General features: G+C 38.3%; 1 protein-coding gene across 8 annotated transcripts in view; it reads right to left on the bottom strand.

Moving 5' to 3' along the window:
- CEP152 (centrosomal protein 152) overlaps positions 1–16570 on the bottom strand; it is a 101838-nt gene that overhangs the window by 66311 nt on the left and 18957 nt on the right. For 5 of the 8 annotated variants that reach the window (XM_027554060.1, XM_027554063.1, XM_027554062.1 and 2 more), the window contains exons 3-9: positions 15293–15396; positions 14995–15067; positions 14638–14916; positions 13385–13550; positions 10334–10477; positions 9096–9235; positions 5668–5868 (exon numbers count right to left, since the gene is read on the bottom strand). In XM_027554060.1, the coding sequence (XP_027409861.1) occupies positions 5668–5868; positions 9096–9235; positions 10334–10477; positions 13385–13550; positions 14638–14916; positions 14995–15067; positions 15293–15396 (1107 nt within the window). The remainder of the gene's footprint in view (positions 1–5667; positions 5869–9095; positions 9236–10333; positions 10478–13384; positions 13551–14637; positions 14917–14994; positions 15068–15292; positions 15397–16570) is intronic. The other 3 variants (XM_027554061.1, XM_027554066.1, XM_027554067.1) reach the window with 1 other exon arrangement.

Genomic DNA, 16570 nt, shown 5'->3' with positions numbered 1-16570 from the left:
TTACATCCCTATTTGCATTTTACATTCTCAGTATAATTGTGTGTACACACTAGGCAAACCACCTTGAACCACGGACTCTGTGTCCCAAGTCAGCAAGGATACAGACAGAACACATGGAAACTCACTCTATTCTGAATAGCCAAAAAGTAGCTCTCCCTCTTCTGAACTGGTTTTAAACCTGATCTGTTTCTCTCATGTTTTTCCATCTTTTATATGTCTTTTTTCTCTTAACAGTCTCTTTGAAGGTGCCTATATAGTGCCTTATACATAGTGAATGCTACAAAAAACATTTGAAAAATGACAAAGAAAAACAGGATAAATGTGTGCACATGTGTAATTACATGGGGATATATAGAGAATCTAGAACAGGTATATAATATATTCAAATGTCTACAAAAAGAAACTGTGTTTGGAAGTAATAAGCCATGGGAATCCCAAAGCCAGGCAGAAGAAATCATCCTCTCTCTCATTCAAGAAGTGTGACACAGGCTGAATTCCAGGCAAATAGCAGAGCATGTGAGAGGCACAGAAGTAAATCAAGGTAAATGGCTGAAGTTACCTGAAAAAGCCCGAAGAAAATAAATAGTAAGAGGCATATCAAGAAAGGACTTTGAGACAGAGAGAAGGCATTTGGGGACTGATTTTACTGTAATCTAAAGCCTAATAATGTCTTGCAGTAACAAATAGAAAATACATCACCTCATAGGGATAATAACATTCTCCTTAAGCAGAGCAAAGAGACTCTGAAGATCCCTCTGTTAGCTTAAAAATTCACGAGCATTTTGTATTCTATTTCATAATGTGTCATGTTTGCTTTAAAGTTTTTCTACCAAATTTTTGAGCAAAATGAAGCTTCTGGAACCTGGTCCATGTTTATTCAACAGTGCAAACCTCTTGGCACACTGCTGCTGATTCCCAAGCCAGTTTGGTTCTCAAGCACCAGAGTAACACGGCAAACACAACGAATGAGCTAATATTCATGACAATGTGAATGTGTGAGCAAGAAGAGGTGGGGAGACAACTCACATGTATGTGCTGGGGAGGTCACAATAGCTTTTACAAGAGACTGAGAACTGGCCCAAAAGAGTTCAAGAAAAGGTAATTATGAAAACTATTATAGTGAAGAGCCAGACCATGGAAATAATTTGACTATATGCCACAATCTAATTAAGAGTCCCCCAGGCGGCCTGGTGGTTAGGATTCTGGGCTTTCACTGCCAAGACTCTGGTTCAATCCCTGGTCAGGGACCTAAAAGCACATGGCAGAATGCAGGGGGCACAGTGGGGGTCTTAGGCAACAATCAACTAAGCCATGCTGTTTTCTGTTGACAAGTTCAGGAAAACAGATTATACTCATAAAACTATGCAGTTTAAACACCAAGAAACAAAACAAAAATAAATGGTTCTATCTTTTCCGCAATTAGCTTGAGTAAGAACACTCAGTTCAAGATTGATAGAGGCAGATGTCTTTGAATACTGAATGAGACAACTGCAGTGATAGAGAGATAATAGCTGAACCTACAAGATGAAAGAGAATTGAACAGACTTGTAGTGCACAAAGGAAAAAAAATGAGAATTAAGCCACATGCACACAGGTCTGCTGGAGTCTCTCAGTCAATAGGAAGCGCTTAAATACATATAAAAGATCAGAAGATAGATCAGCTGAAGGTCATAACATAGAAACTAAAGTCCATGACTTCAACAGAAGCTGAAGATTTCAAGAAGACCAGAATGAAGAAAGACTTAAACCACTGAGGAGCTAATCAGAGATGTCAACCGGTATCAGGAAAAAGTAGACATCAGCTCGGACACCTGAAAAGAGATCTTAGGATATGACACTTCTGTGAATGGAAGAGAAAGGAGACACCTGGGAGGAAAGCACCTCAGAGATACCATGCTATAAGCATTCTGTCAGTGAGGGAACATTATGAGCTGCAAGAGCTCATTTCTCCTCATCGTCTTTGTCTCACACACACACACACACACACACACACACACACAAAACCCAAGAGTAATTCAGCCAGAATAACAAGAACTGCTACATGTTGAGTGTGTGTACAATCCTTTCTACCAGAAAAGCTGATGACTTAAAGGAAATATTAAATTAGTAATACAATTTTACATGCCATGTATTTCTCAAAATACATGAGTTACACAAAAATTAAAACACATATAAACACGATTATACGATGGATTGCTACTCCTCCCATCATGTGGAATTAGGTAGCTTCTGCATTGAGTTTTGTCCTTCAAAATAGATTTAAATCTATGTAAACTTTGTTTACATCCTGATGTTTAGATGTTTCAGTAAAAGTTTGCTGAACAAATGAAATAATATGATTATTTTACAAGTATAACCTTTCCCTCCAAGAGCAAGTTTTTCACAAAGCAGTGATTTTCAAATTTTTGCAAGGGGGAGGTCTGAACCTCTTGAAAAATCTGAATAAGCTCATGGGTGTTCTCAAAACTGCATATCCTGACACCCAAGAGAAAATCACACTCACAATTTCAGAGATTCATGAGCCCCCTGGAGCCTAGTCAGGACTGCTTTAGGAGATGCCAGGTTAACAATCTCTGTCACTCACAAATCATACAATGTATGATCATCTACTCAGGTAACACTGGCATGTACTCAGGTACACAGTTGTGTGACTATGTGAGAGCCACTGAGAACCCAGACATTCGCAAACATGTTCATCTGCTACATCAACTAGTTATTTCCATGCTACTCTTTTTCAAGAGTTGTTTTATTCTTCTTTGTAACCTGCTGAGTGGAGTGGAGCAGGAAAAGGCTTATCAAAAAGGGAAAGAGTTTGCTCCTCTTCAATAACTTTTATATTAAAAAAAAAAAAAGAGGACAAGGGGCGGTATGTATGTATGGTTACCAGTTATGGTAAGAAAATCTAAATTGCCCGTCTCCTTAGAACACACTCATGCATCTTCCTGATTACAGGCAGCCAACTCCCTGGCTCTTGGCTGATCTTTACAGCACCTTTTCCAATTAGGACTCTCAGCTTGGATTCTGAGATAATATGAACTGACCTTTTATTAAAAATACTGCTGAGCCAAATGATAGCAAATGGACAGCATGAAAGGGATACCAAAAAAAAAAAAAAAGCATTCCCAGAAAGAAAAAAACACTAGGCACTTTGGAATCACCACTTTGCAAAGCAGTTATGGAACAATACGCAGAAGCGAACATCAGCGCTATGCTCTGCTCCGTTTTAAATAAAAGAAAAAAGGAAAGCCACTGACAGAATGTAACAGTAGACAAGACCTTACTCAACACCCTCACTGTATGGTTCAGGGATCCGAAGCCCAGGCAGCACAGAATGAAGACTCCGTGCTGTGTTCTAGTCTAGGATTCTTCGGCTGAGGGGTTGGAAGAGGAGAGAAAAGTGAATGGAACAAGTACAGGGGTTGAAACACACTAGGAACTGCTCCCAGGCTGCCCCTGTGTAAGTGTGCCTAAGTCAGTAGGAGAGACCCCCAAACCAACGTGGAAAAGCCACTGATACCGACTCCTCTCATCATCTGAGGAGGCACCACTCTCCACAGCAGCTTTCACACTGCCACCCAAACAGAGCCATGCTTAATAAAACCATATCTCAAATTCTATGTTTTAATATTACAGAAAGTAGACTTTAATAAATTTTCTTTTTTTACCTTTTTTTCTAGACTTTAATAATTTGTCAAAGTCTTTGTCCTTCCCCACCCTCTGCTTATCCTTCACACTGATCAAATTCACAGTATTTTTCTACATAAAAAGAATCTTTAAAAAATCTATATGGGACAATAAATCCAATAAAAATTCACATAAACACGTATAAAAGTACAGTAAAATGAAACGACAGACAAACAATTATTATTGCCAATAATGCAGTGCAGTTTATAGTACTCTACCTAAATCGTGGAAAAATTTAGAGAACCTCACATTTTAATATTCTTCTCTTCTTTCCTTGGGTTAAATTAATTCTGAAATTACACTGAGAAAGACAATCCCTGAAATTTTATTCATTCAACTGATTATCTGGGGTTTTGGAGCACAAGGAAACCCACTACCTGGGTTACATTTTATTCCTTTTGGGGCAAAGCTAAAATAAAAACTGTGAAACATGCTCAACTTTCATATCTAAATGATTTCAGATCAGAATCTCTTTCTTATTTATTACAGTAGTCTCAAAATCAACTCTTCTCCCAAGAATCATTTCTAGCAAATATATACTGACAAGTTAATAACCAAACACTGGGAAACCCATGAAAGGTCTTCTCCTGGTTAATCTCAGGACAACCACTCAATTTCAGGCCACCTCCCAGAACACTCCTTCTTTTCAGTTTGGAATCTTCTAAGACATAATAAACCGTGGAAAATTCTGAAAGAGATGGGAATGCCAGAGTACCTGACCTGCCTCTTGAGAAACCTATATGCAGGTCAGGAAGCAACAGTTAGAACTGGACATGGAACAACAGACTGGTTCCAAATAGGAAAAGGAGTATGTCAAGGCTGTATATTGTCACCCTGTTTATTCAACTTATATGCAGAGTACATCATGAGAAATGCTGGGCTGGAGGAAGCACAAGCTGGAATCAAGATTGCCGGGAGAAATATCAATAACCTCAAATATGCAGATGACACCACCCTTTATGGCAGAAAGTGAAGAAGAACTAAAGAACCTCTTGATGAAAGTGAAAGAGGAGAGTGAAAAAGTTGGCTTAAAGCTCAACATTCAGAAAACTAAGATCATGGCATCTGGTCCCATCACTTCATGGGAAGTAGATGGGGAAACAGTGGGAACAGAGTCAGACTTTATTTTGTGGGGCTCCAAAATCACTGCAGATGGTGACTGCAGCCATGAAATTAAGACGCTTACTCCTTGGAAGGGAAGTTATGACCAAGCTAGACAGCATATTCAAAAGCAGAGACATTACTTTGCCAACAAAGGTCCATCTAGTCAAGGCTATGGTTTTTCCAGTGGTCATGTATGGATGTGAGAGTTGGACTGTGAAGAAAGCTGAGTGCCAAAGAATTGATGCTTTTGAACTGTGGTGTTGGAAAAGACTCTTGAAAGTCCCTTGGACTGCAAGGAGATCCAACCAGTCCATTCTAAAGGAGATCAGCCCTGGGTGTTCATTGGAAGGACTGATGCTAAAGCTGAAACTCCATTACTTTGGCCACCTCATGCAAAGAGTTGACTCATTGGAAAAGACTCTGATGCTGGGAGGGATTGGGGGCAGGAGGAGAAGGGGATGACAGAGGATGAGATGGCTGGATGGCATCACCGACTCGATGGACATGAGTTTGGGTAAACTCTGGGAGCTGGTGATGGACAGGGAGGCCTGGTGTGCTGCAATTCATGGGGTTGCAAAGAGTTGGACATGACTGAGCGACTGAACTGAACTGAAGACATATAAATAATATGCATAAATATTCGACAAATGAGGAAGCAGTAATATGAGAACTGAGAAAGCACTAACCAGTCCTACCAGAGGAAGGATTTCCAAAAGTATGCCCTCGGGGCATATACATAGATAAAACTCTTCGGGCTTTTAAATTTTACTCATACTCAAATACCTACTGCAAACACCCAGCATTTCTATATGATGAACTGCAAGATGTCAGTCACGGCTTTACTTGTTTATAATAGTTGCTATTTGAAATCATTCCAACCTGTTCCTTCAGTGCAGTAAGGGTAGCATCCAACTTCCTCTGTAAGAACAGCACTTGCTCCTCATACTTCTTCGTGAGGCCCATCACGATGCTCTCATGCTGCTCCCTCGTGCGCTGAAGCGATTCCGAATGATGCAGGTCCAACAGCTGCTGCTTCAGGCTGTCCATGGCCATCTCAGTAGTTCTGGACTTTTTAATCATCTAGAAAATACACACAGGATACACATTTACAGTATTCTGACTGGGCTATCTTCATGAATTTTAATTCTAAAACTCAACCATGCTTAACTAAATGAAAGCAGGGGCTTCCCTGGTGGCTCAGTAGTAAAGAACCCACCGCCAATGAAGGAGACACAAGAGACGTGGGGTTCAGCCTCTGGGTCGGGAAGATCCCCTGGAGCAGGAAACGGCAACCCACTCCAGCATTCTTGCTTGGAGAATCCCATGGACAGAGGAGCCTGCAGGCTATACAGTCCATGGGGTTGCAGAGAGTCAGACATGACTGAGCGACTAAACAACAGGAACAAGAACAAGGAGAAGAAAGGTCTCCCCACGGTGGCTCTAGTTCCCTAGCTGGGATCCACCAGGCCCATGGCTGCTGGAACTATTATTCACAGAGAAAAAGAATCTGGACATGTCTGAGGAAAGCGAGAGAAGATTTTGCACAACATAATGGCAATGTGGGTTTCAAGCAAGGAATCTGCTGCTTCTACACCCATCTCAATGCTGTTTGCATCACTCTGTGCTCCAAGTGTTGGAGGGAAGTCCAATTGTTAGGTCATGGAAAAATGACAACTTTTTTTTTAATTTTTAAATTTATTTATTTTTTAATTGAAAGATAATTGCTTTACAGAATTGCGTTGGTTCCTGCCAAAAAGCAAAATGAATCAGACATGAGGGGTGGGATGGGGAGGGAGGCAGAAGGGAGGTTAAAGACAACTGCTGCTGGAAAGACTGATGAAACTTCTCAGTGGTCATGTACTAAAAAGGAGGCTTTTTAAACTGTAACTATATGGCTGTGGAGAAGTAATTGTGCAGCAGGTTTACTGACAACTCCCACAAGATACCCATGTTCTAATTCTTGAAACCTGTGAATACGTTCTGTCACATGACAATGGGAAATTAAGGTTGTGACTGGATTAAAGTTGCTAACCAGATGACCTCAAATAAGGAGACTGTCCTGGATTACCAGGGTGGACCCACTGCATCCAGAAGGGTCCTTTAATGAGCAAAACTGAGGCAAAAAAAGTCAGAATTGTGACTGCTAGCTCTGAAAATGGAAATGGACCATACACCAAGGAATGCAGGGGGCCTCCAGAAGCTGGAAAAAGCAAAAAAGGGGATTCTCCCCCAGCTCTCCAGAAAGCAAAACAGCTCTACCGACACCTTGATTTTAGCCCAATGAGAGCCATGTCAGACTTCTGACTTTCTGTCTGTAAGGTGATAAATGTGTGCTGTTTTAAGCCACTAAGCCTGTGGGGATCTGTTAAAGCAGCAATAGAAAATTAATGTACTTGGTGGTTCTGTTGCTTTTTAAAATTTATTTAATTTTAATTTTTAATTTAATTTTATACTGTGTTATTTTTTATAAATGCAAGTTCTAACTTATAAAAAGATTACTAAAAGATTATGCAGATTATGACATAAAAGCAACTCTTTAATAACTATCATTTTTCAAAAAATTTTAAATAATGATAGTCTATATTACACATAAGAATGAAAAATTTCAAATGAGGTCGCTTCTTCATTCTATTCCAGAGATTGCCTATTTATCCCAATACCACTTAAACTACTTAAGACATTCATCATTTGTTCAGTAAATGATGTGGACACTTTGTGCCAGGCAGGGTTCCAAGCACTTAAGGACAGGATGACAAGACAGCCAAGGCCTAAAGTCTTATTACTTTCTGGTGAAAACGGACAGACAATAATAAGTAAACAGATGAGATAATTTCAGACGGTTTTAAAACAGAGTGATAAAATACGGCACAATAGAGGGGAGTGAGAATGAGAAGCAATAGGCTACTTTAGAGTCCTCTCTGTTTTTAGCTAAGAACTGATGGCTGAGAAAGAACCAGACATGAGACAACATTGTTTAAACTCTTCCATCCTCGGAACTAGCCACAAATCTCATCTAGAACCAAGTCACTTTTGTTTGTAACCACCAAAACAGCATTACTTACATGAATCATTCACTGCCAGGCGTGGCTACCAAAGACTTGTGACTATTTCCCATGATCAAATGGCCACCATTCTCATTAATCAAAGAATGTGCCACCACTTCAAAGACTAGTCTGTTGGGGTCAGAAAATTCAGTTTCTGATGCTTTGTCAGTAACCGGCTTTGTAATCCTGGAAAAGTAATGTGACCTCGCCAAGACTTGGTTAACCATCCATAAAATGGTAAACACAATGCTTCACTAATCAAAATCCCAACAAGACTTTTTATAAAGCATGGGAAGTTGATTTGCAAGATCTAGAAGGAAAAGTGTAAAAAAGAGCTACTAAATATTTTAAGAATTTGTAAGGGTAGCCCTTGTTTATCAGATTTCAAAACACAAAATAAAACTATACTTGTGATAATATCAGAGCAGGAAGAGAGAAATATGTAAGAAAAAAAAATTCAGAGGTTAGGTCAATTTTGAACACCATAACTCACTCACCATGTACTGACCACCTATAATGTACCAGGCTCTGGGCTCATGTGGTGAGGTTACTAAGATGAGGGCAACCCGTTCTGGCCTTCAAGATTATTCTAGGTCTGTTATAACAGATGTGATCAACCGACTTGAGGAAGAAAATAGGAAGACTTTAGAAAAGCCTTGAGCAGGGGCTTGTTAATCAAATAGCAATGTGCTGAGGAGAGGGCATTCCAGTGAAGAGACAGCAAATATGAGTACATAAAAACAGACTATTGAGTTTAAGAGTGAGAGAAGAGAAAGGCAAGGATCAGATGGTCATCCTGACACCCTGTTTCATCCCACAAGTGAAGCAGGGTCATTGAAAGACTTTAAGTAAGGGAAAGACATAACTAGAACTGTGCTGCAGAAAGATTACTCAGATGGCCAGATGAGAGAAGAGAAGGGGTAAAAGATTAGAGACTACATACGAGACTTCTGCAACAGACGATAAATACTGAACTAGGGACGTGTGGACAGAAATGAGGAGACTCAACACAACATAGTGGCTGACTAGACAGAGGAACACAGAAGCTGAGCTCTCCTCCAGATTTCTGGTGCATAGATGACTAGGTGAATGGGAGACCCATTCCTCCAAGGAAAGGGAAAGAAATGCAAACTGACTTATGGGAGAAGAATGTGTAAACTTCAGTTTTCCCAAATTTAGTCCCACAAAACAAAACATTAAGCAACTAAGATTTCATTGTAATCAACAACTTTTTATCGTAAATAATGAAGATCAAATATTTACCTGTTCTTCGTTGACTTTTAATGCTTGTATTTGGGTCTCCAGTGCTTTTATTTGTGCTTCAAGCTGTATTTCTCTTTCTTTTCCATTCTGAAAAAGTTTCTGTGATTCTCGAAGGCTGAGGGCCAAACCATCCTTTTCATCTAGAACATTAAAAAATTTTATATAAGTAATATGTTACTGCAGAGGGATCCTAATTGCCACAATCTATCAAATATCAGACCTTTATCACATATAAATGTTGCTGCATTTAATTCAGTTCAGATAATGAACTTCACTTGATTTGGAGAAAATTAGAAAAGCTTCAAAAAAAGAATGTGAGTGACATCAAAAAAATTTTTTTTTTACAGAACAGCAACCGCTCTCTTCAAAAATCTTATTGTATCCCTTTAGGGACCAAAAGATCCCCTAAAAAATCATTTCAATATCTGTTACTTGAGAAGCTACACAGATATGACAAGCCCCTGCTGATCAAAGAAATAATCTGAGGAAAAATTACTTTTTATACATACTTTCAATGACCTCATAAATTCACCTAGTCTTTCATTCTTCCCACATACTTTACTGTAACAGTTCACAAGTTCTTCTCTCAAAATAAATTTCATGAGCATTACAAAAAGATCTTTTCACTATCAATTAAGTTTGATATAAGCTGGAGTTCGGTCACAAAATTATTCTACAAATGAGAGTTCAACACTGACTAAAACTACAGAAAGCACAAAGAGTGAGCAATTATAATCTGAAATCTGTGTTTACACTCCGCTTCTCCCAGAGATGACCACATTTTCTCCTTGGCACTCTCAAAGCAGTTCAGGATCACTAACTCTTACTTGGATTGAAATGTTATGCTAATTCATAGGCCCAGAAAACATACTGCAAACTAAACATAAGTCTCTCTGGGAACTGGAATACTTTATCCAATGTAAACTACATAAGGAATCGACAGCTTTTTGAGATGGAATGCTATCAGCATATTTATATAATGTTCTCTGATTCTATTAGTCTAATAGAATAGAAAAAAGGTGGAAAAAATGAGGACCTCAAAATGTATGTTCTGGAAAGAAGTCCAAGGCAATGTGTCAAAAGTCCTAGATTCTTGTTTTGCTCTGACTGATTCCTCGTGAGCCCTTCATCAAGTGCATCAAATCTCTATGCTTCATATTTAAAATGAGGTTACTAGAAACAAGCTATCTAGCTCTACGGACCTCAAACACAACAGCACCCAACACTTGTCTTCTTACCTTTGGTTATCAGAAGCTGATGATTCAGAAACCTAACTTGACGTTCACTTTCATCTAACTTTTCAACTAAATTGTCCAGTTGTCTCTCTTTAGCTTTGTTAAGAACCTGAAGTTGAATAATCTGCATATTTTCTGCAGAGTCTGCTTGGGAATTAAAGACAATTTATTAGATAAAAACATCAAAATATAAATTTGTGGTCATTTCGGGCAATGTTTTATCAAACTGCAAATACAACTTAGGGTATCCTGAAATGAATTCAGGAGATTATGACTAGCATTTTTAATAAACAATGTTACCAAGCCAAAAACTTGGGTCTGCTCACCTGCACGCAGTAAAGCCAATCTACTGACACCTGGTTGTAGTGAAGGCAAGTGCAGTGTTTAAGGGGCCATTTAAGGAGTTTGAGCTTTTTAAGCCTCAGGTGTCCAGGACTTCTCTTACTGCACCTTATCATAAATGCCGCACTTCCCTGGTGGCTCAGGAAAGAAACTGCCTGCAATGCAGAAGACCTGGGCTCAAGCCCTGAGGTGGGAGGATCCCCTGGAAAAGGGAATGACGACCCACTCCAGTATTCTTTCCTGGAGAATTCCATGGACAGAGGAGCCGGGCGGACTACAGCCCATGGGGTCACAGAGAGTCAGACACGACTCAGTGACACACTTTCACACTTTTTCCTTCATCACAACCAGGTGTTGGTTAGATTGGCTTTATTGAAAGCAGGCAAGAAGGTCCAAATTTTGGTTTGGTAATAACAAGACAGAATATGATTGGAGTGTATCATGTAGCATAAATAAGTATTACTATGTGAAACTTATTTATACAATATTTATATAAATATTGTAGACCTCATTACAATGCAAAAAAAAAAGTACTTCTTACTCCATGGTCACTGCCAGGAAAGTCTGAAAAGTCACTAGTTAATGCATACCTCTGAATCACTACCATTTGGGCTAATGAAAAATAAGTATATACCAATGACAATGGAATAGAGTTCCAAGCTCTCATTAAGTTGAAAAACAGAAGTACATCGACTTCTATAAAACCATTTTCAAAGAAAATTTCTAGATATCCTTCTCAAAATATTTTATTTTAAGCAAGAATGAACTCATTTATACTGGCAAATAACTGCTGAATTAATAAATTAAAAAATAGATTAATAAAAAAATTTTGAGGTCTTCTTTCAGAAATAAAGTCATTTTAAGGACCACTTAAAAATCACTTGGGGAGAAAAAGAAAAAAGTGATTCGCAGAAGCAGGATAATCTTTCAACTACACAATGATGAATATTTTCCTATAAGAACAATGCTACTATTTGCTAACAAATAAAACAGTCTTCTTCTTTTTTAAAAGAGATATGGTTGAAACCCCCAACTGAAGGCTGAAAACTCTGCTATAACGCTAAGTCACTTCAGTCGTGTCCGACTCTGTGTGACCCCACAGACAGCAGCCCACCAGGCTCCCCCATCCCTGGGATTCTCCAGGCAAGAACACTGGAGTGGATTGCCATTTCCTTCTCCAAAGCAGGAAAGTGAAAAGTGAAAGTGAAGTTGCTCGGTCATGTCCGACTCTTCGAGACCCCATGGACTGCAGCCCACCAGGCTCCTTCGTCCATGGGATTTTCCAGGCAAGAGTACTGGAGTGGGTTGCCACTCTCTTCAAACTCATTTTTTTAAACTACTAAGAACCTATAATCACTAAATTCAGCACTACCATTAAGTTAGTTAACTCTCTGATGTCAAATTTGGGCAAATGTGTAACTAACAAAAAATGAATCAACTGGATAAAAATGCAGATTGTTAAGGAAGTGATGAAAGTGATATATGCAAAATGACCAGGCAATATAAATGTAACCGAACACAGCAGAACTGAAAGAATAACATCAAGGTGTCAGGCCACCGTTGTGATGTCTATTTACTTAACCCCAAAAGAGTTATGCCACACACACTGTCCACCTCCTCATCTCTTCATTCCACAAAACCTTAGGAACAGAGAGAGGTTGCCCACATATTTGCTGTCAGCTCACTGGGGGAAAAGGTGTCCCTTACAACTATCCTAGAGCCTGAGCATAAGATGGAAGCAGCACCATGAAGTTAGGGCACTAGAGTTCAGTTTTCTCTTTGGTGCATGCAGCCCAGGAAACCCAGAATATCTGATATGACTTTTCCCCCCACTTCTTAAATGTAATACAAAAACAACACTTGTGTTCGCATTCTAGAATCACACTGGCTCTTCAGCAATAACTAGAAGTTATTTCACATGCCAGAGAGTAGGATGACAAACGTTGGATGTATGAAAACAAAGATTCAGATTAGTCAAGTTTGGTTTTTAGTTCTGAATGTTTGGATCTCCTCAAAATTCCCTAGTAGCACTTTTACCGATACATATACTATTCAAAAGAAAATTTTTTAGCAAGTGTCACAGGACTAAACCTGAGATGTAACTCTAGTTTTCATTCTGAGTATACAGTCATTTATATCAAAGTTGTCCATTTATAACCAAAGTTGTCCACAGTAAAACTCTAAAAACCAAAAGAAAAAATTAAGATAATGGTTGACTTACTAAATTACATTTCTATAATGAAAAAAATCTAAGATTGAAAAGAAAACTACATTTCATTTTCCAATTTAGGCTTCTGTTAAGAAAGATATGCTATATGAAGCTAATTAAGTCTTAACCAAATAGAATGACTGAAATATACACCTGAGAAAATTTCTGTTAATTTTTCATTAAGGGAAATTTCAAATACATAAGAAAGTAGAGAAAAGAGTACAGTGAACTCGATGAAACCATCACCTAGATTCAACAATTGTGAACTCATGGCCAGTCTCACTTTATCTACATCCCCATGCAAACTTACCCCCCAACAACATGATATTTGAAGTCAATTCTAGACCTCATGTCAGCTTATTCAAACTTCAGAATATATCTTTTAAAACTGGACTCTTTTCAAAAATTTTCATTATCTTCCTTAAAATCATAATTCTTGAACATGCTCCAAGTGCTCAAAGTTCTCCAAATAGGCGGTGAAGAAATTTAAACTTGATACCTACTTTCATTAGCTCCTAAAAATTGCTGTTGCAGGCCTTCAAATGTGTCGCTTTCTGCAGTGTCCTGGGCTGGTGAGCCATTATTCTGGGCAGAAGACTGAAAAGGTTTATATGTCACTTTATATGATTCCAGAGCTTGACAACTAGGACCTTGTGACATGCCAAATTGCTATTACAAGGTGAGAGACAAAGTTGACAATTAGGATTTGCTCTTTTCTTCAAAAATTATCTGAATGAGACAACTTGTTATAAAACTTAATGGTGGTACAATTACAAATTTTATATATATCTCTCTCTCTGCTTAAAAATAGCACTTACTGTTACTTAGTAAAGTTCATATAAAGTCTGAAATATGTAATTTCACACACTTTAGTTGTACTTCTGAGCATATAATATTACCAATTCCATAAATAACATTCAAGAATTCCAGTGAGATTGTATATAATAAACATTTAAGAATAATTTAGAAAACTCATCTATGCAATAACGTGTAATACAATGACTCATGTAATAAATACTCAGTAACTTTTGTGAGATGAATAACATTTTATAGAGAAGTAAGGGGAAACTAAGTAAGTAAGGGGGAAGTAAGGGGAAATGACACCTTAAAACAACCAAAAACTTATCCCGTCATCAGGTAACACAGAATATCTACTAGTGAAATGAGGCATTCATCGTCATTGAGAAAATCTAAGCAGCAGCTAACTGTATCCTAAGGTCTTATTCATCAAACTCTCCAGAGGCAGAGGGGGAAAGTATTTCTTTCCTTAACATTCATCCTGTCTATTGCTGTATCATCACAACAGATAATCATCTTTGAAGTATTTGATGCAAAATTTGTGATAAGGGTGATGAGCTAGATGATCAAGGTAACTGACTGGTCTCATGTAGGTGATTAACCATTTTTAAACTCCATCAGGGTACCTGAACATAGCTTTTCACTGGAGCAGAGTTAATGGTAGAAGCCAGAAGCCTCAGTAGACAAAGGTGGCCATTCTTTGACAGACTTAACTTTTCATGTTTAATTATTTCCATGAAGTCTCTATTTTAAAATTCTCATTTAAGATGATTTAATTAGAGTGTAAACAGAAAACTGCACGACTAATTCAGCATGAGGCTGAATAAATGCACCCTCAGCACTATTTGTACTTAAATGTTACTACTGCACTTTTCACAAACATTTCTTAATCACACACACACAGCAACTGTGTGTACACACATACACAAATTTCTTGAAAGTCAAGTTTCTACAATACCTGAAAATGATTCCTTTGAGTATCTGAAAATGTAATTACATTGGTTGGTTGGCTATTAAATTCCTGCTTCTGACTGTTGGTATATGGCCTAAAGTTTTCAGGAAGGTGATATAAATCAGTCTGCTCATATTTACTCGGAGGACTATAACCACTTCCACCTTCATCTCCACCTCCTTCAGGATGGTAGACAGGATGCTGGTCTTCAGTTCTACTTTGATTGTCTTCCCAGCCATTGCCACTTTTCTCTCCAATGCATATATCCCGAATCTCATTATAGGCCTATTAGATAACAAGAGTAAGAGAAAAGTACTAAGATCTATTCCCACCCTCAAAGTCAAGTTCATGCCAGATACTTACATTTACATTTGGAGGTTTAGGCAGCACTTGATGCTCAGTCCAGTTCATCTCCAATTGCTCAGAATGATGTGTGCTTGAGAAAAATCAGTATTTTAAATTAGAGCCTATCATCTATTTGGACAGAGACACCATAGAGAACCTCAAGATTTTAACATGGGTGCCCTCCAAATTTTACCTAAAGGATTAAGAAGTAGTCTACAATTTTACAATCATATCTGTTATTATTGCCTGCAGGCTATCTAAAGAAAAAAACTCAAAGCATTGTGATATACAAACGCAAGGGGTTTCAGGTCCTTACGTTTCCTCTCTGCCGTCCTCGCTACAGTCCGAATAGTGAAGTTCGGGGGAAGACAGGTCATCATCCAGCATATCGTGAGGCAGGTCTGTGAGTAACTGCTGCAACTGAGACAGGAAGGTCAGCGTCAATACAACACTGGCTTAGACCCAAGATACCAAACCAAAGTTGCCTTGGCACCAGTGATTTTGACTGTAGAAGTCAAAGAATTTCCTAATTTCTCTATGTAATAAAGGTCTTAAATTCCACCGGAATGATATTCGTCAGTTCACTTGGGGGAAGGGGAACACATAAATATCAGGATTCATATTGGAAGGTATCTTTTTTATCTTTTTCTAGAGGTCTTAGATTCAGATACACGTACAGCAGGAAAGCTTTTAAAACTTCTTTTAGGCAAACACAGCAGGTCATAATAATGGCACCATCACTGTATCATGTTATCCGGGGGGCAGATCTGAGTCTCAGAATCCTGTTCTACCAGTAATCAGACCTGGAGGACTTGGCAATCAGACACCCTCCTGGGAATCTGAGTGGCCAGATGCACTGTACCCAGGTGGTGGTAACAGCCGCAGCAGCTGGTGGCCCTGGAAGCCCTTAGAAGCGCCATTGATATGAGGGAAACCTCTTGGGGAGTAACTAATTACTAGAGAGCCATCCAATTCCAATGATGAAAAGATACACAATGCTTGGCTCTTATAAACAGTTGAGTAGAAAGAAGGCTGTAAGCTTCAGGTTTTTATGGATACAGTACTCTCAAAAATATAACTAAAACTGACAAAAAAGCACATGATTTTGCTCTCCAATTTTTTTTCCAGAAAAATCACATCTTTAGCATTCTGCCTTATAAGAACTAGATAAATTCACTCAAGTTCCAAGATCAACTGTGACAAAGAGACAAATGAATTATCTAATTTGTTGAATTTCAATATCTGTAAATGTCTTCAAATCCCAATATAACGACTTAAAATTTGTAATAATCAGAAGATTCAAACATTATGTTACTAAAGGGTCAAAGGACTGCTTATAATGACTTCTCTTTAAACCTAAGCATCAGTTAGATTATTAGTAAATTGACCGAGTCCTCCAGAGTATATAAATCAATCCCATAAAATTATGTAATATATCAGTTTTAAAGACATTAACACTCTATAAAAATCCGGAAGAAAAAAATGAGAAGTTGCTTAGTCTATGGCAGGTTTTTTCCCCTACTTCTCTGCATTAGAATGAAAGAAAGGAAGTATAGCTATAAAACATATCTGAGTATTACATTTATAATTTAAA

The sequence above is a fragment of the Bos indicus x Bos taurus genome, chromosome 10 (assembly GCF_003369695.1).
Source record: "Bos indicus x Bos taurus breed Angus x Brahman F1 hybrid chromosome 10, Bos_hybrid_MaternalHap_v2.0, whole genome shotgun sequence".
Lineage (NCBI taxonomy): Eukaryota > Metazoa > Chordata > Mammalia > Artiodactyla > Bovidae > Bos > Bos indicus x Bos taurus.
Note: the sequence above shows the minus strand (reverse complement) of the source record. Positions and strands in the feature narration are given on the sequence as shown.